At 41.5% G+C, this 24,675-nt stretch overlaps 1 protein-coding gene across 3 annotated transcripts in view; it reads right to left on the bottom strand.

Moving 5' to 3' along the window:
• Positions 1-24,675, bottom strand: part of PTPRN2 (protein tyrosine phosphatase receptor type N2) — a 1,058,681-nt gene that overhangs the window by 734,241 nt on the left and 299,765 nt on the right. For all 3 annotated transcript variants that reach the window (XM_084620378.1, XM_084620379.1, XM_084620380.1), the window contains one exon: positions 18,855-18,968. In XM_084620378.1, the coding sequence (XP_084476504.1) occupies positions 18,855-18,968 (114 nt within the window). The remainder of the gene's footprint in view (positions 1-18,854; positions 18,969-24,675) is intronic.

The following is a 24,675-nucleotide window of genomic DNA, read 5'->3' as shown; positions in this document are numbered from 1 at the left end:
AGAAATTTGGTGTTGCTTAGATTATGCTGTCACAAGGATAAGTGATGAGCCCCCCAGGGGTTTCAACAAAGTAATGACAGTGTCATATGAGGAAGAGGTACCATAGGTGATTTTTTTCAATGCTCCAGGCATTGTGGGTATGTAAATATAAATATTTCTTAGGCTTGGCACAAATTCCAGAGGAATACTAAAGCTGGCTGGATGTTTCTTACCCATAAAATGCATGCATCCAAATGTCAGCTCCTCCGATAGTTTCTCTGCTGGACCTGAATCACTTCTGAACTTAAATTTCATCTGCTATGAGGCAGATTAGTTAAGTACACACATTTTAAACTCAGCTGCATCATGGTCCAACAGAGCGGTTAGAGACACTAGGGATATTAGGACCTATGGTTGCCAAGAAAAGCAGGGAGGAAAATGGACTAACTAGTCTTCCCACCAAAGATATGCTCTTATGAACAGGAGTATGACACCTGTCCTCCCCACAAAGTTAGCAGACTAGGAGGAGGAAAAAGCAGGCTTCATGCCTCCTCTCCCCAAACAGAGATAATGTGCTTGAGCTTGATCTTCCTATGACAATTAGCTGCTATCCAGAGAATAGGAGATGGGCCTCAGCCTTTCCCAAAGTTCAAAGGTTGCAGAGAAAAGTGGTCACATGGAAGGCCATGAGACAAAAGTTCAAGGAAGAATCACTGGAACTAAAATAACAAGGAATGGTCCAAAAGGAGGAAAGGGTAAAGGCCTCAAACAGCTTGAGATAGAAATAACAAAAACAATACTTTACACAGCTGTTAGAAGCACAGATTGTCATAATGTACAGAAAACAGTCATTCCCCTAAAATTTTATAAACACAGAAATTGCAAATAATAGACCTTGATGTCATAAGTTCATACAATTAAAGTAGGTGTGAGTCTGCAGGTGTGTATTTATAATCCATCCAGTGAGTAGTGTCATACCAGTAGTGCTTCCTGCTTTACTATTGATGTTTGGCTTTTTGACTTAATGCTAAAAGGAAATCTTATGGTTCCTAAAACAGCTGAATATACAACCAGGGAAGAAACTATCTAATAATTGGAAAATAACTCAGCATAGATAAGAGTCCAATCTTCTCTAAAATCTTCTGACTGAAACAAAGCAGGATTTCTCTTGAACCAAGAACAAAAACTGAATATTTAATAAGATGGTCAAATCTGGCTGACAGAGAATATACATTAAACCATGGATACACATACACCACAATCAGATACTGCAGCACCAAGACTGGACAGGATGATGATGGTCAGTGTACCTTTTAATTAAAATTTAAAAGTACACACTCTTTTGTGATGACATCAAGGAAAGAAACTTGAGTTTCCCTAAATTAGTTTCAAGCATACTTTCCTCAATTTCTGAATTGAAATTAAAGTCTTGGCCATCTAATATTCTGCTTGGCCTCTAAGAACTCTTCCTTTTTAAGATGTCCACCCCTGAGCCCAAAACTTCAAATTTTTATTTATTTATTGACAGTGTTGTCTGTTTTTGCAAGTAAGCAAAGGCTGAGATGTCACAACATCACAAATGTTTTTCTTATATGGTGGCTATGTTGCTGTTATCTAGTGGACAATTCACGGTAAGGAAAGAGTTCCCATGGGAAATGTTGCTCAAAAGCCGCAGTTGCTCTTACAAGGTGTTGCTGCAAACTAGCATATACTGTAACATATTTCACATACAATTGCTTTTGCTGTCCAAATCAGTAAAACATTTATGCACAAACTTAAGTCCATCATTATTCAGCAAAGCATTTAAGCATACGCTTAATTTTAAGCATGTACTGAAATCCCATTCTTTAATAAAACTTCAACCTATGCTTAAAGTTAAGTATGTTCTAAAGTGCTTTGCTGAATATGGATGGACTACTGAAAGAGGGCCTCAATGGATAATAAACATGTCAAGCTGAAAAATAACAAATGACGTACAGTAAACAGGATATGTTGCTGGGGACTTAAGTGGTGACCAAGGTCAGTAAGGCTTGGCCCTTTAAAAAAAGGGGAACTATTGGGGGTGGGGGAATGTGGGAACGAGATTGCTGGGATGTGTAGTCCAAAAGGAGTCATATGATACAGGCATGTTGTGACAGCCCAACCCTTACATAACAGGAGCTGTTTGTGCTCAGGGCGTGAGAGGAGATGGCAGGAGAAACAGCTGACAGGATCCAGGAGAAACCTGCAGTGAGCAGGAAGGGATCGGAGGCCTAGAATGGTGAGGCCATGTAGGAGGTGGCCCAGACAGGAGTGAAGCAAAGATTCAGTGAGAGTCCACATGGCAATTCACAGTCTAGGGACTCTGGATTGGAATCAGGTTCCCCTGTGCCTCAGTTCCACCCAGGGGAGGGCAGGCTGACAGCCAGCAGGAAGCAACTGCTGAGTCTAGAAAGGGACTGAAGGTCTATAATGCACAATCTGCTTTGTTTTGTTGATTCCCCAGAAGGAGAAGGATTTTTTGAAAAGGTTCAGTCACAGGACTAAAACCCCAAATTGCAGTGAGGCAGCAGATGTGCATGACACAGTGAAGGAAGCTAACTCCATTACAGGGAGAGATGGACATGCATACCTTTGTTCAAATGTGAAAACAGGAATTTCTGCAAAGAACAGACATTCCCCATGAAGGTTTGCAAAGAGCATATCAAAAGGGGAATGTATATGATTGAATCAAACATTTGAATGAATGTTATTGAACTTTTTAGCAGTATTATACTATCTAATCCCCTATGAGATGCTGCATATAACAGAGCAGCTGGTTCCCTGCTAATGGAATCTGTTAATAAATTGAATACAAAGGTTTGAGTCACAACACTGTGTGTCTGTTAATGTAAAGTATTATCTGAAATAAACATACATGTGTGTAACAGCCAGCCAGCACGGGGTGGGGCCTCATCAGGCTACCTGAAAATGCTGAGCAGCATTGCTGAGATCTTTTCACTCACCACTCTGCTTGTATTAATTAAGAAATAAATGTCTTTCAAATATATAAGCAGCTCTCATAAACACTGGAGAAAAATAAGCAGGATGTGGTTTTATCAGCCCAGTCAAGCATTTCTTATGGCGCAGCCTGACCCAGGGAATGTCTCTTGGTTTTCATTAACGAATACAAACTACAATAACATGGAATAAAATTCTGTCTTTCAACCACTTCCACCTAGCTACCATCTATAACTTGTGTATTCCCCGTTTGCTCGGAGTGGCACTCTGTCCCCCTCTAGTGGTGTCTAGGCCAGCTACAGACTGATGAATATGCTACAGCCTTGGCTAAGAGACAGGTGTCTTTTTAGCTCATGCAGTAGAAGCTCGTGCATTTAGCTCCAGAGGTCCCAGGTTTGATCCCCACTGCCAAGACCCAGAGTGGATCGGCATTACAAGTGGTGGTAGGAAGTGTCTAAAGGAGCAAGGCTGCAGTAGGCTTGAGGAGTAGCCTGGACTGTCGCTCCTAAAAGATCAATAAAGACGGGCAGGTAATATTTTAGTCAGTTTCCCACAAACAGTAGAAATTTGATATAAAGCTCAAACCCTGGGGGCAGAAACCTCTTCCCACTCATCCTAAGGTACTGACATGTTATGAGGCCATCTAGGCCAGCAGTTCTCAAACTGTCTGTTGGGATCCCAAAGTGGGTCACAACCCTGTTTTAATGGGGTCACCAGGGCTGGTGTTAGACTTGTTGGGGCCTGCAGCCAAAGCCTGAGCCCCACTGCCTAGGGCCAAAGCCCAAGGGTGGTAGGGCTCAGCTTACAGGCCTGGGGCTGAATCCTTTGAGCTTCTGCTTTGCCCCCACCCCTCAGGGCAGTGGGGCTCATGTGGGCTCAGGATTCAGTCCCCACTCCTGGGGTTGTGTAGTAATTTTTGTTGTCAGAAGGAGGTTGCAGTGCAATGACGTTTGAGAACCCCGGATCTAGACAATGCATCAGCATCCAAGTTTTTGCTACCTGGGCGGTACTTTAGGCTGAAGTTGTAAGTGGACAATGCCGCTAACCACCAGTGACCAGCAGCATCCAGTTTGGCTGATGTTCAAATGTAAATCAAAGAATTATTATCTGTGCAAACCTCAAAGCTCGCCTTGTACAGATAATCATGCAGCTAGTCTACTATAGCCCATTTTAAATCCAGAAATTCAAGTTTGTGCACAGGGTAGTTTTTCTCAGTAGGTGACAAGCTTCGGCTGATGAAAGCAACAGGCCTCAACCCCTCAGGGTGTTCTTGATGTAATACCCCTTCTAAGCCACCCATGTTGGCATCCACATGAAAACATAAGGTTTTTGATGATTGGCAAATGCCAAGATAAGAGCTTTGGCGAGGCATGCCTTAATTTTCTGAAAGGCCTCTTGGCACTGATCATTCCTTCACATTCCAAATTGGTTGGAGGGATGGAAATAGGTTTTATCAGTTGGTACAGGCTTTCACCATTCCTTCAAGGTGGTGGAGGGTAGGCCTTAAAGAAGCTGATTCAGTGGTCTCATCAAACTGAAGTATCCCCTCACAAAGTGCCTATAGTAACTGCAGAATCCCAAAAATGAACATAGGGCAGATAAGTTCTAAGTGGAGACAGTCTCAATTTTTGATCAATCCATAGCAATGCCTTGCTGTGACTATATGTATCTCATATAGGAGACTAAAGAATGGCAAAACTTACACTTGTCTAAGGACTGTTTCCAGCCTTCCTCTCTCAAATGATCAAGGATTTTAAGCAACCGCCTTTCATGCTCTTCAAAAATCCGCCCAAAAACAATTAGATCATCCAAGTAGACAAGGACCTCCAAGAGATTCATGTCTCCAAGCGTTTGCTTCATTAATCTTTGAAAGGTAGTAGGAGCCCCATAAATTCCTTGGGGCATCCTCTCAAATTGGTAAAATCTAAGTGGGCAGATTAAAGCAGTTTTCTCTTTATGCATCTTGTTCATGGGTATTCGGTAAGATCTAATACACTGAATCATTTACTTCCACGTAAACAGTCAAGAGTATTTTCAATCCTTGGCACTGTATATTGGTCTAGTACAGTGCGCTTATTTAGAGATCTATAATCTACACAAATTCTGGCAGACCCATTTTGCTTCCTCACCACAACAATTGGGGAGGCATATCGACTTCATGACTAAGAAATTATTCCAGCAGCCATCAAGACATGTAGGTGTCTCTAAACATCTTCCACATCGGTTGGGGCCAGATGACGGGATCATTCTCGAAAAGGTCGAGAGTCATGTGGATGGATCTCATGCTGAGTACTTTTTGCACAGCCCACATCCCATTCATGTTGGGAGAAGACGTCAGCATGCTCTAACATTTTCCTACAGATGCACTGTTTCCATTACTCAGGGATAAGGGAAACTCCAAAATCAAAACGGTTGGATGTCAAGTCAGTGGTGTTGCTCTTGACAGCTGCAGCATGCATCTGAGATACATCATCAACTGAGAACAACTTGACAATCACTGTCCCACACTGAAGGTTCACTTTGTGAGCAAATACATTTCTAACAGTAACTGTGATCTACGGTAGCCGCTTGCACCTCCGGTCTGACCACAAATCCTCTGGGTGGGGACATTTCCTCTGATGTATCCTCTAACAACAACTGATCAAGAAGCCAAACAGGAAACTTAGGGATCCCAGTCATTTGACAGGGGCTGCCAGATGGTGTTTGGACAGTTCTTTTCTTTGTGTACCATACATTGCCATACATATTAACATCCTCATAAGAAGCAGAGGGAGAGTCTCCTTGGAAGCATTTATATGCCTCTTGGATGTTAGGGTGGATAGGCAAGGTATGGTTTCTTTGCATTCTCTGAAAAATCGCTGGACCAGACTGGTGTTGGTTCCATGCAAGATTGCAACATTACTCTCGACCCAGGAGTCTGGCACACTAGGACTAAAGTGTCCAGCTTCTCAGGAACGTTCATGATGACAGGAACTCAATCTGAATGGAGAGAAGTAAATAGTGGTGTACTCCAGGGGTCTGTACTGGGACCAGTACTATTTAACATACTTATAAATGATCTGGAAAAAGGGGTAAACAATGAAAACAGAATACTGGGTTGGATGGATGTTTGGTCTGATCCAGGATGGCCGTTCTTATGTTCTTAATCTGAATGGACATTTACCCCACATATGGGTATTTTTGATTACTCAACCCCTAGATTTCCAAATTATCTAAGGGTTCGATGGGCAAGTGATGAAAGTAGGTGTTGTAAATGGTGTAGAATGGTGAGCTATGAACCACTTCCAGAAGGGCACAAGCATAAATGCCTTCTACTTGAACAGGAACAATGTGAACCGGACCAACCAGTCCTTGTGGCAAATCCCTCCAGGTATAAGCAACCTGTTGGCAGCACTTAGTGGAGCATATCTTCCTTTACACCAGGACGCTAACTTATGATCCTCCATGATACAGCAGATAACAAGTGCACTACAGCAAACAGTCTCCTTTAAAATCCAGTAGGATTCAGGAAAATAGTTAGAACTTCAATAAAATTTTAAAAAATAGATATAAATGACTTCCTGCGCCAGAACTTGCGGTGGTAGAGAGATCCCAGTGGTTCCTCCAAAATGTACCCCCTTTTATTCCCTGGGTTGCTCAGGAGCAGGCAACACTCACCTGTGTGCCCAGGTGCCTGATGTGGTTGAGAGTAAAGGAGATCCTGAGTATCCCAGTGTTGACGTTGGATAGGTGGGAATCCTCTTTCCACCCCTCTGCTGCAGTCCTTTTACTTGTAAAGGAAATTAAAATTGGTGATGCCTCCATCTGGCTGGGCACAGAAACTTATCTAACTTGCATTTACACTGCCATCATTTACCCCACCTCTGAGTGCACACTCCACTGGATTTCAGAGTTTTAAACAGTTGCTTGCATGGGTATTGTCATAAATATAAAAGGAAGGGCAAATACCTTTAAATCCCTCCTGGCCAGAGGAAAAACCCTTTCACCTGTAAAGGGTTAAGAAGCTAGGATAACCTCACTGGCACCTGACCAAAATGACCAATGAGGAGACAAGATACTTTCAAAGCTGGACACGGGGGAGAAACAAAGGCTCTCTCTGTCTGCGTGTTGCCTTTCCTAGGACCAGAGCAAGAATGCAGGTCAGAACTCCTGTAAAAAGTTAATAAGCAATCTAGTTAGATATCCGTTAAATTCCGTTTTGTTTAAATGGCTGATAAAATAAGTTGTGCTGAATGGAATGTATATTCCTGTTTTTGTGTCTTTTTGTAACTTAAGGTTTTGCCTAGAGGGATTCTCTATGTTTTGAATCTGATTACCCTGTAAGGTATTTACCATCCTGATTTTACAGAGGTGATTCTTTTACTTTTTCTTCAATTAAAATTCTTCTTTTAAGACCCTGATTGCTTTTTCATTGTTCTTAAGATCCAAGGGTTTAGGTCTGTGTTCACCTATGCAAATTGATGAGGATTTTTATCAAGCCTTCCCCAGGAAAGGGGGTGCAGGGTTTGGGAGGATTTGGGGGGGGGGGGAAGAAGACGTTTCCAAGCGGGCTCTTTCCCTATTATATATTTGTTAGACGCTTGGTGGTGGCAGCAATAAAGTCCAAGGGAAAAAGGCAAAATAGTTTGTACCTTGGGGAAGTTTTAACCTAAGCTGGTAAAAATAAGCTTAGGGGTTTTTTCATGCAGGTCCCCACATCTGTACCCTAGAGTTCAGAGTGGGGAAGGAACCTTGACAGGTGTGCTTGAAGATCTTGAAGCTGGAGACAGCACTCTGTTGGTCCAGTGTATCAGTTCAGTCAATGTAACAAGGGGCAGAACAATTCTAATTTGGGATCATTCCAAGCTGCCCACCTCATCTGAAGATTAGAGATGTTTTAACCCAATGTTAGCAACTGTGGGTTCTGGTTCGATCAGAAGACCACTTTCCCTCTTCTCAGACTCAGACAACCCCTTAAAGTCTCTTTGCTGTCCCCCTTCCCTTGCAAGTACTTTCCCAAACAAGAGGCGTGGTTACTCACACTGCCTTCACTGCATGGCCACCTCAGTCAGCTCTAGGCACCGCAACAGCCTCTGCCCTGGCTCCTGTGAAGCCACCAACCACCTCTGAGGCTCCCTGCTTGATCAAAGTACCGGCAGGCTCATAGCAGCAGCTTCTGGTTTCCTAGCAGCTCCTTGTATGGGAAGAGCTCCACAAAAGCAATCTCAGCTCCTCTCCACAATGGAGCCCACGGCATGCTTTCCCTGGGAGAGGAAGTATCTTTCTTTCTCTCTTCCCCCAAGGCATCATGGGAATTGCAGTCTCCAAGGCTGGGTTGCAGCACTCAGAATCTTCCAAACTGGAACACTCCCAAATATGTCCAGAGGCCCCTCTACTAAAGGGTGCCTACACTTGATTTACTGTATAATGTGACAAGCCAGTTGTCAAACCTTTTTCTCAAGGATACCACTGCAATGGACCTCATATAAGAACCTAAATACAACATAAAGAAAAGTAACAATACTTTTATAAATGGTCTGTGAATTTGTTGCCAGCTCCAGAGCCAACCACCCACTCCGGAAGTTATCATTGACTTGTATTAGGTTTTTTTTTCCTTAGATGGTGTTGCATATACCACTACGCCATCTTGATAAAACTGAGGTCAGGTGAAGTGAAAGAGAAAATGAATGTCTGCAAGTTAAAACTGCAATAGGGAGAGAAAAGATAATGTAAAATATAAGTGAGAAAACAAAAGGAAAATATATCAATTGATTACAATGCTTATTCACTTTGCCAGAGTCTTGACTTCCTTCTTTGTAGATGCCACAGAAGCTGTGGTCATTGTTTGAAAAGGCAAAATGCACAAAAAAGCATTTTTAGAAACAGTACACAACAGATATGGTTGCATTTTAAAATAATATATCCTTTTTTCAACTGAAAAAATTCAAAATTTGGTTGTTTTTTTTTTTTGCAACTCTAGTAAACAGCCATATCAACTAAGTTTTCTTCCTTAGAGCTTTGAATGGTCAGATCCAATAGCAAAAAGTAACTTGACTTGCAAACATTTATCCAAGCCAAACCCACTAACAAATGGGACATAAACCATCGTTCTCATTTGTTCCTCAAAACAAAACAACAAAAACAAAAAACAAAACAAAAAAAACCCCAACAAACCAGGCTTTCCAATACAAGTAAAATGCAGAGTGTCAGTACCTATGTCGTATGGAAGCTGAACAGTCTGGGAACATGCTGCCTTGGTGCATTCAGAGATTTAATTTACCTTAAATATCAGGATAGGATGTTTTGCTCTGCATGAGACAGTGTTCCGTACAAGCACTCTGAGTGGGTGCTTGCACAATGCTTCCTACATGAACTCTTTTTTCTTGTAACACATGTTGCTGTAGCAGCTGCAGTTCCAAAGTGGTTTAATAACATCTGCTAATTATTAGCCTTTTAGAATCATTGGTCAGAAACTGCTTTAGGAAACAAATGCAATTCCCTTCTGACATAGTGAATAAAAGAAATGCCATCACCCTCTTTTATTATTGCTTTTAATATGTTTTCTAGTGACATTTTTGACTCTGTTTGAATTTTAATGGAGTTTCACCAAGTGCTTCCATATTGCCTTGCATGCTTCTGATAAATTCACATGGTCATGTGGGATAACTTGACCATCATGCTTTTCTAGAATCTTGTAAAGAACTGGGGATGAGTGATCTCTTTGTCTGTGTTGTTCATTTCTTTGACTGTCTGATTAAACTATTTGGACAAAAAGGAAAATGAATACATATTTTAAGTCCTACTAACACCACCATAGTAAAGAAGTTCAGGCATTTTAGTGCATAGTAACACAAATATACATTCATGAGGGCCGGCTCTAGGTTTTTTGCCGCCCCAAGCTCCGAGAGTGCAACTGCCGAAGCAAAAAAAAAGGTGGGCATCCCTGGAATTGTGTTGCTTTGCTGGTGCTTAGAGCCAGTCCTGGCATTCATTGGGATTCCTCTTCTTTGTTATCTCTCACAGTGGCTTGTGTTAAGATGATTCTGAAGATCAGCAACAGTGATAAATACTTCCATCTCTTCAGGAACTGTACAATCTCATCCATCCTGCCTTCTATAGTGCTGTGCTTTCTGGCTATCCCAAGGTTATATAAGGGCAGCATTGCCCTAACCATGCTAAATTTCTTTAAGCCAGAAGACATTGGTGCAGAGGATCTCAAAACTCCAGTGCAGAGGGGATGGAGGATGGGTCATGGAAAATCCACATGAACTATGTCTCAAAGCACAACAGTTACAATACAGGTACATAACTATTTTATCTTCTTTGATGGGTTGCACATGTGTATTCCACTCAGGTGACTCACAAGTAGTACTATTAAGAGGTGGGGCTTGGAGGTAACTTACATATTATCTGCAGAAATACTTTCCCAAAGTTTGCATCAGATATTTTAGTAGTCAGGATGGTGTAATGGTTAGTGAAGGACCAAGTAACAGCCCTACAATTGTCCAATATGGGGATGTCCCTCAAAAACACTGCAGTAGCTTGAGCCCTTGTTGAATGGGTCAACAGTTGCTGCAGTGGAGGGGTGTTTGGTACCCCACATACTGTTGTGATGCAGGAAGTAACCCATTCGGAAACTGTGATGAAACTCCCTGATCTTTAATTCTGTGGGCATAAAAGAGACAAAGAAACAAGAAGATAGCCTAAAAGGATTTAGTCCTGCCCAGATAGAAAGCCAGTGCTCACTTTACATACCCAGTGTGAAGCTACTCTTCATCTCTACTTGAATGTGGCTTTGGGAAAAAATACACATAGCTGTATAGTTTGGTTCTGATGAAATGTTGATATTATTTTTGTTGAAAACATAGGAAGTGTTGGCATTTAATCTGATCCAAACTATACAGCTTTACCTCTACTCTTCTGGCTGACATAATTGCAATGAAAAAAAATGTCTTCTGACAGAAATGAGACAAAGAATAGGTTGCCAAAGGCTTGAATGGAGGACACAGCAGAGTCACTAATACAGTGGAGGTTCCCAAAGAGGAACCAAGAGTTTTACAGAAGGAAAAATGCCAACGCCTTTTAAAAATCTAGTAACCTTGGGGTTGGGAAAAAATGGCCTTCCCCAAGGTAAGGATGGATTGCCAAGATCACAGCTAAGTGGAATCCAGAGAAAGAACCACGGATTTAAGGTGTAGCAGATACTCTGAAATGTCCTGAATCTTAGCATCTGTTGGCTGAATTCTCTAATGGACCAGATCAAGAAATGCTTCCATTTGGTTTTGTAGGTGGACCTAGTGGACTGCTTCCCATTATTAAGTAGTATGTCCTGAACTGCCATTGACAAGTCCTTTGTTACTTGATCCAACCAGGCAGCAGACATGCTGTGAGGCGCAAGCTGCTCAGATCTGGGTGCCACATTTGTCCACACTTCAGAAATCACAGGAGGGGTGATGGGGGTTGAAACGAGAGACTGTGAAGATTTGGGAATCAGCACTTTCTCAACCACAGTGGCCAACATGGATTATCTTGGCACTATCTTGTTTCAATATGAGTATGATCTGATGGATGAGCAGAATAGAGGGGAATGCATACATGAGCTATGGTCCTCATCTCAGCAGAAAGGCATCAGTTAGTGAGTCTCAACTATGACCTACTCAAGAAGAAAACTGACATTTCTTCTTGTCTTTCACTGTGAATAAGTTGACTGGCAGAATACTCCAGGACTTGAAGATGGTTACCCAGTACAATGTTCTTTAGCAACCATTCATAATTCACAGGGAAATTCCTGCTGAGACTCTGCCAGCTGATTCTGGAAGCAAGGTAAGTGAGCAGCAGTAGGAGCAATGCCTTCTTTGATGCAAAAGTGCTGGAGCGTCATCACTTCCCAACAGACCTGAATGGACCATGCCCCTCCCTGTCTGTTCAAACAGTACACTGAAGTTGTATTGTCAGTGAGCTTCTGGACCAACAAGCCCTTGAGGTAAGGGGGAAAAGCACAGCAAGTGTGAATCATTCAAAGTTCAAGAACGCAGATATGAAGAGCCACATCTTGCTTGGTCCACAAAGCTTAGATTTGCAAACCCCCTAATTGTGCACCCACCTTATCAGAGAGGTGTTGATAATGACTGTCTTGATTGGAAGGAGATGAGCAAATGCTATGCCTCCATATACATTGTTCTGATCCATCCACCATGCTAGGAAACACAGGACTGCAGGAGAAACCCAGACCAATTTGTTCAGAGGGTGTCTGTTCAATCAAGAGACTAGCTTCTGCCACCCTCAAATGATGCACAGGCATAGCCTGACATGCAGAGTCATATGAATACATGAAACCTTGTGGCCTAGTATCCTTAAACATACCTGGACAGTGATGGTGCGGTGGCACAACTGGCAAATTGCCTGAAACTGTCTTGAGGGCAAAAAGCCATCAATTTTGTAGAATTGAATAGAGTTCCAATAAACTCGATCCCCTGTATTGGAATAATGAGGACTTCCCCTTGTTCAGCTTGAGTATCAAATGACTGAAGAGATGGATAATGAACTGGACATGGAAAAGAATTCAAAGTTCAGATCTGCGTGGTGCTAACTAATCTCCATGTAAGGGAAGATAATGAATTCCATTCCTCCTCAAGAATGCCACCACCATGACAATGTACTTGATGAATTACACCGGGGGCCAAGGACAGGCCAAAAGGAAGTACTGTGTATTGATAATGTCAACTTGCCGTTACAAATCTCAAACTTCCTGTGACTTGGCAATACTGCCACATAGAAACAGGCATCCTGGAGATCTAGGGCAGCAAACCAGTCCTTGTGGTTTAAGGAGGGAAGGATTGATGCCAGGGAAACCATGCAAAATCTTATATATCTGCTATACTTGTTGAAATTTTGAAGGTTTAGTATGGGTCTCAGATCCCCTTTGACTTGGGGATCAGAAAGTATTGTGAACCCCTTTCCCTGATATTGAAGGTGGATTTCTTCTAGGGCACCTAGAGTGAACAGAATCAGACCTTACTGAAGGAACACAGCTTTGTGAGATGGGGATGGAGAGGCTAGAATATCCCAGTCTCTCAGTGTTCAGGACCCATTTATGAGTCATGATTTCCTGAGCACTGAAAAACTAGGATAATCTGTTCCCAAAGGGCTAGGGGGAGAGATCAGATGATTGCTGGTGGCTGTATTGCTGTCCTTGAGGAAGAAATAAAATCTGCTGTTTCCCCGAAGATGACAGAGAACAAGCTGGTTGATTCTAGTAGGAGCTGGAGGATCTCCATCTCTGTGACTTGTGCCTCCCCCACAAAAAGTCATGCTGCTTCAGAGGATATCAAGACTACCTGTAATACTGCTGAAAGTATTGTTTTAGAGTGGTAGCTGTTATAGAGTCCTGTACTGCTATATCTTGGGGGCTGGAGTATAGATCCCCAATTAACGGAGTATAGCACACGAGTGTTTAAATGAGTGCAAACTCATCGGTTTTCTCAGAGAACAAAAACTGACCATCCAAATCAAGGTCCTCTATGGTTTGCTGGATGTCAGAAGCTATGCCAGAGTTTTGTAACCAGAAGCCTCTTCTCACTGGTTATTGCAGAGACCATTCCCCAAAAAAAGGCGCCTGCCACACTGAGCACCAACAGGAGCGATGTATTGGCCGCCAATAGGTCTTCTGCCAGGCTGAACTCCTCCCTTTCATCTTCAGGCAACCTATTAGTAAACATGGGCATTGCTTCCCAATTTACAAAATTATATTTTGCTAACAGTGCCTGCTGTGGTTAGTTATGGACATCTGGAGAGAGGAGATGGAATAATTTATTCCCAACAAGTTAAGTCTCTTGGACTCTGGAGATGATCTGAATCTCCCTGTCACAACATCTCATTGGCAGCTGTGACCACAAGGAAGTAAGGGGCAGGGTAGGAATAAAAACACTTGAAGCCTTGCATTAGAATGTGATATCATTTCTCCGTGCACTTGGCTGTAAGCGCTAAGAAGGCTGGCATGTGTCACAAGGCCTTCGCCTGTTCCAAAAGAGCTTCGATAATAGGCAAGGCTACTCTCCCATGGGCTGCTGCCTGAACAAGGTCCAAAAGCCTGAACATGTTCTCTTGGACAAACACAACTTCTGTGCCTAACAATTCAGTCATCCTCCTCAGTTGGTCCTGATAAGATTTAAAATCCTCTGAAACTAAGGAGGAGGAATCTGAGGCCGTCGAGTCATCAAATGAGGAGGATGACAGATTAACTGGGGTCAGTGGGTCCTCTTGATACAACCTGCTCCTGTGGTAGTCTTGTAAGTCTGGTTGCCTACAAGGGCCAGTATCTGCAGGGGCCTGCAATGTAAGTGGCTCTGGCAGGTACCCAGCAAAATGGTCTGTCAATCTTCCCTTCAAGTGTGCTGGTAATTGAGACCTGGGAGACACCCCAGGAGTTCCAAAAGGGCCACTGCTGAAGTGTTTAAAGTATAGACAGGGAGACACGGGTTGATGGCCCAGCAGTACCTGAGGAGTCCTGGCAATGTTCCATGTCCTTCTTTGAAGAGGAAGAAGAGTCTTTCTTTGATCTGGGGTGACTTCAGTCATGTTATGGATCCTGTTTTGGGGAATCCCCGGAGGAAAATCAGCCCCTCTTTCTCTGAGAACAGTCTGCATCCAGGGGTCTGCCAGAGACCACTGCAGCTTCTGTAGCAGTGTGAGAATTTGGGTGATCCAAAGGCCCTGGGACTGAAGCAGGTATCCTCATCTGCTCTGTGAGGTGCTGCTTGAGATGCAGATCTCTGGAAATCTGCATCCTTTTCTTGAAAGAACACCAGATACTACACCTCTCTTTAATGTGTCCCTTGCTGAGACACAAAAGACAATGCATGGGGGTGGGTGTCCCTATTTAAAATAGATACCCCACACGATGGGCACTGCTTAATGATAGGCGAGTGTATACCACTGGAGCCTCACACCAAAACTAACTGACTAAAACAAATAAAAGAGTAAAGAAACTAGACACTGAGCACTAACTACTAACTAACCAGCTATTAACTAAGAAAAAAAAGGCAGGAATCTAACTTGCTGGCTTCATAGAGAAAAAACCCTGAGGTAAACCACACAGGGAGCTCAGACTCAGGAGATGGTTGGTGAGAAGGAACTGAGGGTGATGCCCATATATAGCCTCTGGAGGGGCCACATGGAGGCACAGAGTGTGTGCACCTCCCCAACAGGCAGTGCTGCAGAAAGCTCTCCAGTTCTGGCACAGTACTGAGTGGAACCCACATTTGCAGCTATTTGAATAAGAATGAGAAATGTTTTACCTCCTTCTCATGCATTATAGAAGGACCAGTGGCACAAGAAGCTGATTATAAATTTCAGCAATCGTCAAGGGCTTTTTTCTTACCCACACCCAAGTTCATAAACTTTTCAGAAAATCTTCATAATGAGCATTGCCAGAGTCTTGACAAGGATCATATGAGCGAAAATGCCATGCGGGATTACAGTACTGTGAGAAAACAAAACTTCGCAGCAAGGTACTGACAGCTGACATAAACAGAAATACTCTCAGTGGGTAAAAAAGCCATGAAAATTGTACCCTCGTGAAAATTTAATTCAACATAAAGTCAAGATCCTTTATTAAGGAGATTAACATCAATAGTATGACTCATCCAACTTTCTATTGTATGCTTTGCTAGCATACTGCATGTAACTAAGGGTGGCAGAATAAACTGATGTGTTATTAGTGCTACATTCTACTTTGTTTTATTGTATCTGAACATACAACTTTTCCTTTTGGCCTTTGCTTTGATCACAAACTTCACTTGAAAGTAATCAACAACACCAAAAATAAAGAAAAATGAGGATGGATAGCCTAATTAGCAATAAGGAAATAGAGATGCGCATGCTACCGGCAGAGGAAAATGAGGAAGTTAGTACTACTGACAGAATGTAAAAATCTGGAATAAAAAAACAACAACCCATTGTAAAAATTAAGACCAAAGGTACTAGAAAACCACTCAAGATAATGAGCAACAAAAAATACCCTTAATTGGCAATATGGCTGATGCAGCTGCTAACAGGAATTTTACTCATTCTGAAATGAATTATAATTGACATATTGTACAATCTTTCAGGTAAAATCTGTGTGGCATGTTGCTATGCCAGTAACAAAGACTGCAGTTTGATCCTGTTCTTTTCATGGTAGATGTAGCTTTAGCTGAAGCAGAGCTAGTTAGTAGTGCTGCTGAAGGACAAGGCAAAACTGGACATTAGAACTGCTCATGGAGCGATCTTTTGGAGCAAGTTAAGACCTTCTCTGAATATTTCTGGACCATCTGTGTGGTCCTGAAAGAGCAAGTTTCCTTTATGTCTGAATTGGATGAAAGAGATATGATATTCTGTAGAGTGCACAGGAAAGCAGTATTAACCATGCAAATGATCATCATTACAACTGACACACATGGGTTGGAAGTATGGACCTTGATACCTACAGTAGAAAACAAAGACTTCCCTCTAAATCTCATTATAAGAATAATGGATTGGGTAAACACTGATAAAACTAATCTGGCAGAACTGTCATAACAATGGACACACTTTAAACATTTCTACCAATTGAAGAGTTATAGTTGGTTCTGTTGGTCCAGTTCTTTATGCACAATGAATACTCCAGTATTTGCCAAGAATGAGGAGAGTAGGGAGGAAGTATGACACGCACTGAATGTGTGTATTGTATGTATCTGTTGCAGATATTTTTAAGGTCCCCATGGTACCTAATTGCTGAGAATATTAGACAAGAGAGCTCAAACTGATGTAAGAGCAAGCAGGAAGATGAACATCTGTGTGTGTTTGTGTAAGGTTCCTGAACCAGTTTTAATAGTGACATACCCCTTCTTTCCCTACCTGATATTTAATATGCATATTCTACACCAGTCTCTTTCAATGCACTAAGCAGGAGACAGACCACATTTCATTCATAATATTTCCCTTAGGGGAAAATACTGCTTGCCCCTTTACAAGGATTAAAGTGCAGCAGAAATGCCAACATATCTGCTGGAAGGATGGTGGGCTCCGGATAGAGAGAACATGTGCAGAGAAATTCTGGATCAAAACAAGCTCGGTGATCAGTGACGGCTCTCTGCACAAGAGCATGGGGATGGCAGGTAGATCATGAGCAAGTTAGAGTGTGGTGGGGTCTGGCAAAGGGTCCACAGAGAGTGGAGATCCACCAGTCCCAAATCCTGCAGGGGAGCTGGGAGACATTAAGTAGTCACTAGGTACCTGGCTTCACAGTTGCCCCACATCATACTCACAGATGAGGAAGGATTCCATCTCTCCAGCTCCTACAAAGGTGCTCTGAGCAAAGACCATTGCCTTGGGCTTTGCTTGCAAGACATTGATTTAGCCCAGGGGTGGCCAACCTGAGCCTGAGAAGGAGCCAGAATTTACCAATGTACATTGCCAAAGAGCCACAGTAATATGTCAGCAGCTTCCCTCCCCACCCCCGCTCCCAGCACCTCCCACCCACCAGCAGTCCCGCCAATCAGTGCCTCCCCCTCTCTGCCCGCACCTCCCAATCAACTGTTTTGTGGTATGCAGGCGACTCAGAGGGGGAGGAGCGAGGGCACAGCAGGCTCAGGGGAGGGCTCGGAAGGGGTGGAGTGGGGGCAGGGCCTGTGGCAGAGCCAGGGTTTGAGCAGTGAGCACACACCCCCCAACCCCCCGGCACACTGGAAAGTTGGCGCCTGTTGCTCCAGCCCCGGAGTCGGTGCCTAGACAAGGAGCCGCATATTAACCTCTGAAGAGCCACACGTGGCTCCAGAGCCACAGGTTGGCGCCTCCTGATTTAGCCCTTAATGAATGGCAAGCTAGGATCACATCAGTAGGAGGCAGCTGGACAGGAAATAAATCCTCGGCCTATTTTGGTGTCCTGCAAGGGTGTATAATAAATCATTCCAACATACATTTTGGAACCATTTAAAATGAAGATTAAAATGACAAAGCTTTCCTGTTTTTATCTCTGTCTCCAAAACAAATGTGTTTATTCACTTATAACACATAAAGAAGTTTGTTCAAATTACTGTTCTTCATTTTGTTCAAAGTTTTGTTTTGTTAATTCCAAGTAAGCCACTCAGAAACCAGATTCTCCCTTCTCAGCCTTTCCATCACTTTAGAGTGAGTGTACGGATTATCTCAAGGAAGATTCACTAAGCATTACTACAGCCATGCTAGATTTAGTAGTTAAATGAAACCAGAACAGTTCAAATAAAGAAGTACAGAAATTAATTAGGAAGTTAGGAATTTCTCATAGCTGATGGAAAGTTAACCCCTAGCAAGTTGGGTGCCCAATGTGCTTTTATCCTTCCATGTGCTGTGATGCATTCAAATTTATGGTAAATTATTCCTTAGCTATTAATGATTTACACTAGTGCAGCAGTCCGCAAACTGTGGGTCAGGACCGCAAAGCATTAGACTTGCTGGGACCCAGGACTGAAGCTGAAGCCTGAGCTCCACCCCCACCTCGGGCACTGGGGGTCGGGCTGCAGCCCCTTCTTCCTCATGTAGTAACTTTGTTGTCAGATGGGGGCCGCGGTGCAATGATGTTTGAGAACCCTGCACTAGCGTAAACCATGTCTCCTCTTGTGGAGGTACACCAATGGCTAAAATTTCAGCATAGAAAAGGCTGAAGGCACAGACACACATGGTTTGCAGAAGGGACATAACCTTCCTTTAGATGCTTCACCAAAACACTGCTACATATTCACTGGCTCAGGAGGTATTCTGCCTGGATAAGAACTGTAGGATCAGGCCTGAAACATACTGATTTAAATTTTCTGTACCACATAATACCAAAACCCACCAAAAATAATTACTCTACACCACGGACTGTTGCTCTTTTGCCCCACACATTTCTTGGGTCCACTCTCATTCAATTTTTACTGTACCTCTATGTGAAAGCTTCTCTAAGATGATCCTTAGGTGCTGAAGAATGGAGGGTGAAATTTCATATTTATATACATCTATTACCGGAACCCGCTGACATCTCCCAAATACTCCATCTGCAGAAAAAGAAGGCAAAAGGGGAAAGGAAAAGAAAAAAATAGTTCTCATTCTCTGAAAGGAAGAAACACATGATGAGATGTGCACTTGCAATATGTCCTAATTATATACTGCAAAAACTCTTTAGAACACAGTTTTAAAAAGTCATCAAAGGACTACTGGAATTTTGAAGTAGTCATGAAGCAGTGCATTTTCTATCAGAATAAATAATACTGGAAGAAAATTATCCTGGTAGAGGAAGGAGGGAGGATCTATTGTATATTATAAAGTTATAAGACCACACTTTAAAAAAAAAAGGTAATTTCAGACTTCTGGCTTCCAAATCTTTTGATGTAAGGCTTCTTTTCTGACAACTGTGTATGTGTGGGAAAATTAATGTTCAGCATCTCATACTTTCCAGATGAAAAGCAAAGCACCCAGAAAATATAAATATTAATTTTCAGGAATTATGAGGATTTGTTGAAATATTTTTAATGTAGGAACTGTGCGCCAGGCATTGGTAAATGCATGCTGAATCCATAATGCCCAGCAAAGGTTCATTTCAAGTAGTATCCTCTAATGAATGCAGTAAAAGAAAACTGCTCACAGAACAATGATATATTAATGGAGCCTAATTTATTTAGCTCCATTCTATTTGTCTAAAATGACAAGACTCTTCTCATCAATGTCTTTTCAAATCACACCTTCTAATTAATTTAGGTCCTAATTAGTTTTTATTTAGAGAGTTGTTCATTTTGAGACGAGCTTACTGTGTATGTGTGGGAGGCAGGGGGGAGTTCAAACCTTCAAATTACCTTTCTCTCGTTCATATAAAAGACTGATTCAGAGTGTAGGTGCTTCATATACACTCTGACCATCTGTAGTTTTAGGTTTCAGAGAAAAAAGGTGGTTTCATTTATTGTTCAGTATAGTTTTGCTTTACAGAGTGATCCAAAGGAAACCATTCAAATGCAACACATTTAATTAGGAGAATATTCTGCATAGTACTGGTTTTACCTTAGTAATTACTGCACATCTGATATCACATTTGTGTTTAAAAAGAACAGCTTCATCTGATTAGCAAAAAACAACATCAGGTATTAATTTTCAAGCATCCATTCACTTCTATGGGACTTTGCAGAATCAAAAGAATAGAGAGAGAAGCAACTGCCTCAGTTGCTCTCAAATGATGAATAATGTTCACATGACATTCAGAAAACAAGCAAGTATGTGGCGTAGAAGAAATAATGTAGTATTACCTTCATTATTCCATGTAAATAACTAATTGAAATTAACTGAAATTTATTTTCTAGTGTCCATTTCAACCCCCCCAAACCGAAAAATGCCAAATAGCATTAACCCACATTAAAAATTCACCTCCTAGCTCAATTTTTATTTCTGAAAATTATTTTTTAAATTAAAATTTCAACAGGAAGGCACGTAAACGGGTGTGAAGTCTCGATCTCGTTTTGAAATCCTGATGCAGTTTGAAATAGCCACAGTATCAAACTTTTTTTAAAAAAATGAAGAATTATAAATTTATAGTAAATTCATTATGAACAAATAAGGCTTTGATTTATCAAGGAACTTAAGCATGTGCCTATCTCTAAGAACATGGATAGTCTCATCAAAGTCAACAGGATTCTTCACATGGTAAAGGTTGAGTTGAGGCAAAAAACCTTAAGCGGTTACAAATAATTTGGCTACAAATCTCAATGGTTTAGAATTAAAAAAACCCACATTAGATAATACAAACAAACAAGTTATTGGGAGTATTTTATTCTATGTTAGTTTTAAATTCAGCTGAATAAAAAAATTTTTAACCTGAGTCTAGAATCTAGAACACACTTTGTATTTAATTCCAATTACACCATTTTTACATCCTATTTTAAGAGTCATTGCCAGAAAAGCTATTTCTTCTGCAAGTTCTAGAATTAAAAAGTTGATTACTTGATACACATATCCCTTTCTAAACTTGCATTTGGCCTGGCAACTTTCATGCAAAGTCTTCAGCTTGATGCCACTGGAAACAATGAAGATAGTCAAACTTGAAAATTAAGGATTAGGTCCAAAGTCTGATCTGACTTATGCTCCAAGAATAGGGTAACCAGATAGCAACTGTGAAAAAAGAGGACATGGGTTGGGGGGTAATATGTGCCAATATAAGAAAAAGTCCCAAAAAACGGGACTGTCCCTATAAAAACAGGACATCTGGTCACCCTATCCAAGAACCTAAATGCAGTTATTGGAACAGCATAGGCAAGATATCTGAATCAGCTAATTATTTGGTCCTTACACTTGAAATGCTGACATAATATGAATTAAAGGGGTACTACTAGGTGCCACTGGAACCAGAACTTCCATTAACTACAATAGTAGAAGAGAGATGGGAAGAGAATGAATGCTACTAATTTATAGCTGGTAAATGGCATCTCTAAAAAGGCTCCCTCTGAGGCATGGCACACCCATTTTTGTGGCATTATGATCTTTACCTGCTACTGCCTGTTACATTGGTCTGTAAGCACCTTTCCAGGTCAGTTGTACCTATCTACTTCCAGATGTTGTACTAAGTTATTCTATTGTGTTAGTATAAGAGCTCCCTCTAGAGTGGCAAAATTACTCAGTTGTGTAATAAATGCTAAATTGTGACGAAGAATGGGTAACTACTTGAAGCTGTAATTAAATGCAAACAAAATGGGAAAGACCTTCTGTCATAAATATAAAGGGAAGGGTAAACCCCTTTAAAATCCCTCCTGGCCAGAGGAAAACTCCTCTCACCTGTAAAGGGTTAAGAAGCTAAAGGTAACCTCGCTGGCACCTGACCAAAATGACCAATGAGGAGACAAGATACTTTCAAAAGCTGGGAGGAGGGAGAGAAACAAAGGGCCTGTGTGTCTGTCTACATGCTGCTTTTGCCGGGGATAGACCAGGAATGGAGTCTTAGAACTTTTAGTAAGTAATCTAGCTAGGTATGTGTTAGGTTATGATTTCTTTAAATGGCTGAGAAAAGAATTGTGCTGAATAGAATAACTACTTCTGTCTGTGTATCTTTTTTGTAACTTAAGGTTTTGCCTAGAGGGATTCTCTATGTTTTGAATCTAATTACCCTATAAGGTATCTACCATCCTGATTCTACAGAGGGGATTTCTTTACCTCTATTTACTCCTATTTCTATTAAAAGTCTTCTTGTAAGAAAACTGAATGCTTTTTCATTGTTCTCAGATCCAAGGGTTTGGGTCTGTGGTCACCTATGCAAATTGGTGAGGCTTTTTATCCAACATTTCCCTGGAAAGGGGGGGGTGCAAGTGTTGGGAGGATTGTTCATTTTTCTTAAGATTCAAGAGTCTGGGTCTGTAGTCACCTAGGCAAATTGGTGAGGCTTTTTACCAAACCTTGTCCAGGAAGTGGGGTGCAAGGTTTTGGGAAGTATTTGGGGGGGAAAGACGTTTCCAAACAGCTCTTCCCCAGTAACCAGTATTTGTTTGGTGGTGGTAGCGGCCAATCCAATATTTTGTACCTTGGGGAAGTTTTGACCTAAGCTGGTAAAGACAAGCTTAGGAGATTTTCATGCAGGTCCCCACATCTGTACCCTAGCGTTCAGAGTGGGGGAGGAACCTTGACACCTTCAGAGCTAAATTTTAAGGAATTTTGTTATGTATGATGAATAAAGTTCAAAGCATGAATTGTGATTTAATAAAGAGTTAAAGGAAAAACACTTTAGGCTTATAACACCAATGGGTTTATACAAAATTTTGCTAAAAATTGTACCCCAAGAAATAACATAACTCAGGAAAGACATCCACTCCACACACTAGCCAGAATGAGGAAACAGTAAGACAACAGATCAATATAAACATATGGTTATCATTAAAATACTATAATTTGTCAAGCATTGCCACTGGTAGTATCACTTTATTATCGTAGTTTCCCCCTATACTTATATCAGGAGTATCTGTGTTAAATGTATGACACATGTTGATTTTTAGGGGACTTCTACTTTTGCTTCCAGAGGAATGACTCCATCCAAATAGATGGAGAGATGCCCTCTATTGTATTTAGTTGTGAAAGATTTCACTAGAAACTGAACATAAACACTTAAAAACCATTGTTTAAAAGCCACGGTCTAGAACAACTCTTAGAATACAAAGACTGCTGCTAAGATTACAAAAGTACTAAATTAATTTAAGTCATGCACCAGGTAAGATCTTTGTTATGTCAGATGTGCTATCTAGGGCACATTTTTTCGAATCATAGAATAGCACAGAATATGATATAGAAACACAAGTACATATGCTTACCGAACACCTACCATCCTCTCTTGATAAAATACAGAAGGTGACACATGAAATTGTGAGCATGACAAACTACATATCCTGAAGAGATGACTCTTGAGGGAAGGCAGAAGACAAATAGAGAAATCTCATCCCTAGCTCATTATTACTGGTCTGTATATGATGCAATTCTTACAGAAAAATGGAGATTCCATTCATCACTGAGGAAAGAAATGCTACGTTGCATTCATGAGAGATATCTGGGTACTGAATTATGTGAAAGGGCCAAAAAAAAATCAGAACTTGTGATATGGTTTTGTAATGTTAGTTGTGTTAAAATGTTTCAGTCACAATAAGCTAAACAATCATCATCACAGTCTCACCAGGTACCAAAAAAAGCTTTTGGCAAAATCTACCGAGTGATCTTTTTCCCCTTGAAGGCAAATCTATTTAGTGGCAGCTGACTCATTCAGTTTATTTTAAGCAAAGTCTCCTAAAATATACCGAGTGACATAATGATTCACCACGTGAATTTTTTCTTCACAAAATGTAAGCAATTATTGATTAAGTGTTTTTTAGATGATTATCCGCTATATACCCACGTTTCAGAGTGGTAGCCGCGTTAGTCTGTATCAGCAGAAAGAACGAGGGGTACTTGTGGCACCTTAGAGACTAACCAATTTATTTGAGCATTCGAGTTCTGAGCTTGTTACACTGAGTCTAAAGTAACCAAGATAAAATGAGCTATCAGAAAAACCTGTTCACACCATCTAAAACATACTCAGAAGAAACACAAGAGATGGATTAATCAGGTTCCTTCTTTGACTATCCTTGTGTACAGAAATACATCCCAAGAAGCCATCCTGAGATCACTCTTCACTTACTAACGGCTAGACATCTAAAAATTGTAATTAGTTAAATCAAACACTGAGTCTCTTAAGATGATGAGAGTTCATAAACAGATGTAGTAAAGCAATGATGACAGGTTTTTGCACACAGGGTTCTGTATAGCATGAGTAAAACTGACCAAAGTATTGTAATATCCACTTCACTGCTGCTGAGCAAAGCTATGAGCAGGAGCAGAGGCCCTGGAGTTGTCAGTTTGTGTCTATCCCTTATGTAGGGCCCTAACAAATTCTCGGTCCATTTTGGTCAATTTCATGGCCATAGGATTTTAAAAATCATAAATTTCATGATTTTAGCTATGTAAATCTGAAATGTCAGTGTTGTAATTGTAGGAGTTTTGTGGGGGTTGCAAGGTTGTTGTAGGGGGGCTTGTGGTACTGCTACCCTTACTTCTGTGCTGCTGCTGGCGGCGGCGCTGCCTTCAGAGGTGGGCAGCTGGAGAGCGGTGGCTGCTGGCCAGGAGCCTAGCTCTGAAGGCAGAGCCACTGCCAGGAGCAACACAGAAGTAAGGATGGCATGGTATGGTATTGACAGCCTTACTTCTGCACTG

This window comes from Lepidochelys olivacea, assembly GCF_965140295.1.
Source record: "Lepidochelys olivacea isolate rLepOli2 genome assembly, chromosome: 2".
Classification (NCBI taxonomy): domain Eukaryota; kingdom Metazoa; phylum Chordata; order Testudines; family Cheloniidae; genus Lepidochelys; species Lepidochelys olivacea.
This window is presented reverse-complemented; position numbering and strand designations above follow the sequence as displayed.